We start from the raw sequence: 2,061 nt of genomic DNA on the forward strand, positions 1-2,061 counted from the left end.
GGGGGGTTCGTAGAGGGGGGCTGCATGCTATTTGCTGTGAGTTTCCGCCGGGGTTTGTCTCGCTCGAGCAACATGTGAGTGAGGGAGGGATGCTGGGGCGTACCGTCCCGTGACCAATAACCTTCTCCTTACTCACGGACGACCCTTGACTGTGACTGTCGGGGGGAGGCCGTCTCCCCGAGGGAGGGAGGGAGGGAGGGGGAGAGAGAGATAGAGAGGGGGAAGGCTCACCGCGCCGCCTTGTCTCTGTCTGCTTCGATTTGTTTTTCTGGTGAATGATTCGTCTGGAGTGAAGCGCCACTTTCGCTGATTGAAGCGGCAAACAAACGTTTATTAATAGGCAGCGGGATGATACGGCGGAGTGGATTACTTGGGGAGGGGAGGAATTCGGAATTTCAAAGCCTCACCCTGCTATGTAGCCTGCGCCGTGGGGGAATGAAAAGTCTACGCACATCACAACATGGAAGTGCCCCATGGTCCAGAGCAGTCGGCGACATGTCTGCAGTGGTTTTCTTTCCCTTATACAGAGTGTCCTTCCTGCTGGAGAGTTTCCTGCAAGTTTTGGCGCGCGCTGGGATCACAAAAGTCCCTGCAAAGACCTCTGCGCCCGGGACTAATTACCATTATTAAGTTTCCGGGCGAACGGATCAAAATAACACCGCGAGCCCTTAATTTTTGCTGCTGGAGTGGAGAATGAACTTACCTCATTTTCCAATTTCACAGCTAAAGGAATCCCCAAGTCTGCCCGGCGCCGGCGCCCGTGCCGCCGCTTCAACCCCGAGCTTACCTTCTCTTTCTCTCTCCCTCCCTCTCAGTCTTTCCCCTGCTGGAGAATCGGCTCGCCTGATATCGCCTTGAATAAGGAGTTTTGGGCGTCATTGAGATGTTATAATGAGCCAACCAACCAGTCTCGACTCTCTTGTGTTGGCGGGGCCGCCGCCCTTGGGTCGCGCTGGATGGGGGCGGAAAGAAAAAGAGGGAGTTATGGGAGAGGGCGGGGGCGGTGGAGGGGAGGCGGCCGAGTCCTAGGCAAGTTGATTCGGAGACGTATGGATTGAAATGAATTGGCTCTAGTGCGCAAGCAAAGGCTCGGACAGGCAGGTCCGGGCTGGGTCTGGGTTAGGGGCGGTCGCTGGCGGCCAGTCATCCTACCAGCCAATCCATAGCCTCAGCAGTTTTTCGACCTCGGTCGTTTTTTGGCCTCAGGTTTTTGGACCTTGTTCTTTAATTACCTTGTATTGTTTCACGGATTGCATTTCTCTCTGTTTGCTTAATATTTATTCCCCATTTTTTTGTCATCCAGGATCCGGCAGGAGATGAACGGCGGCGCGTGGTGCCCCAAGGCGCAGATCTCGAGCGAGGTGCGCGAGTACCTCGAGGTGGACCTGCAGGCCGAGCACCTCGTCACGCGCACCGAGACGCAGGGCCGCTTCGGCAACGGCCAGGGCCAGGAGTACGCCGAGCAGTTTCTGCTCGAGTACTGGCGGCCGGGGCTCAACCGCTGGGTCTCGTACCGTGATCACGGTGGCTACAAGGTGAGCTCTTCTAAAAACAACAACCTTTTTATTCCTGCACTACACTCCCTGAAAGTTCAGCCTCCAAAAATGAAGTAAACTTTTTAGTTGACATACCATATATAAAGTTTCCGGTAAAAAATTGCGTCGATGATTTTTCAGCAGTTAAAAATAACAAGGTGGGCCCGCTCTTCCGCCAAACCAAGTTGCCAGCTCCGCTTCGCTCCACCGGCAACTCGGTTCGGCAGGGAGCGGGCCCAGCTTGGCCTGCCGGCGGCGTTTGGAACGGGCCTTCGGCCCGTCCCTCTGAATTTTCATGGTGTAATACATCTTTTATCCGCAAACGGGCCTTCGGCCCGTTTGAGTGACGGCTCGCGTTGGACCATCTTTTTGCCAGGTACCTTTTCTGTCCACTTCGTAATTAAAATTCAACAAACGAAGTATTCTTTTCATACGCTGAACATCTTTGGCTGTGTGTGTCGTAGTTTGTAGAATACATGCAAGTTATGCCAAATCCCTTCTAAGTTATTGATGTTAGCTTATGAAT

General features: G+C 53.7%; 1 protein-coding gene across 1 annotated transcript in view; it reads left to right on the top strand.

Moving 5' to 3' along the window:
• Positions 1 to 495: 495 nt before the first annotated feature.
• LOC113209907 (discoidin domain-containing receptor tyrosine kinase B) overlaps positions 496 to 2,061 on the top strand; it is a 40,054-nt gene continuing 38,488 nt past the window's right edge. The window contains exons 1-2 of the mRNA XM_052270323.1: positions 496 to 554; positions 1,304 to 1,535. Of these exons, the coding sequence (XP_052126283.1) occupies positions 496 to 554; positions 1,304 to 1,535 (291 nt within the window). The remainder of the gene's footprint in view (positions 555 to 1,303; positions 1,536 to 2,061) is intronic.

Source organism: Frankliniella occidentalis, unplaced genomic scaffold, assembly GCF_000697945.3.
Source record: "Frankliniella occidentalis isolate FOCC.00 unplaced genomic scaffold, Focc_3.1 Scaffold117, whole genome shotgun sequence".
In the NCBI taxonomy this organism is placed as follows: Eukaryota; Metazoa; Arthropoda; class Insecta; order Thysanoptera; family Thripidae; genus Frankliniella; species Frankliniella occidentalis.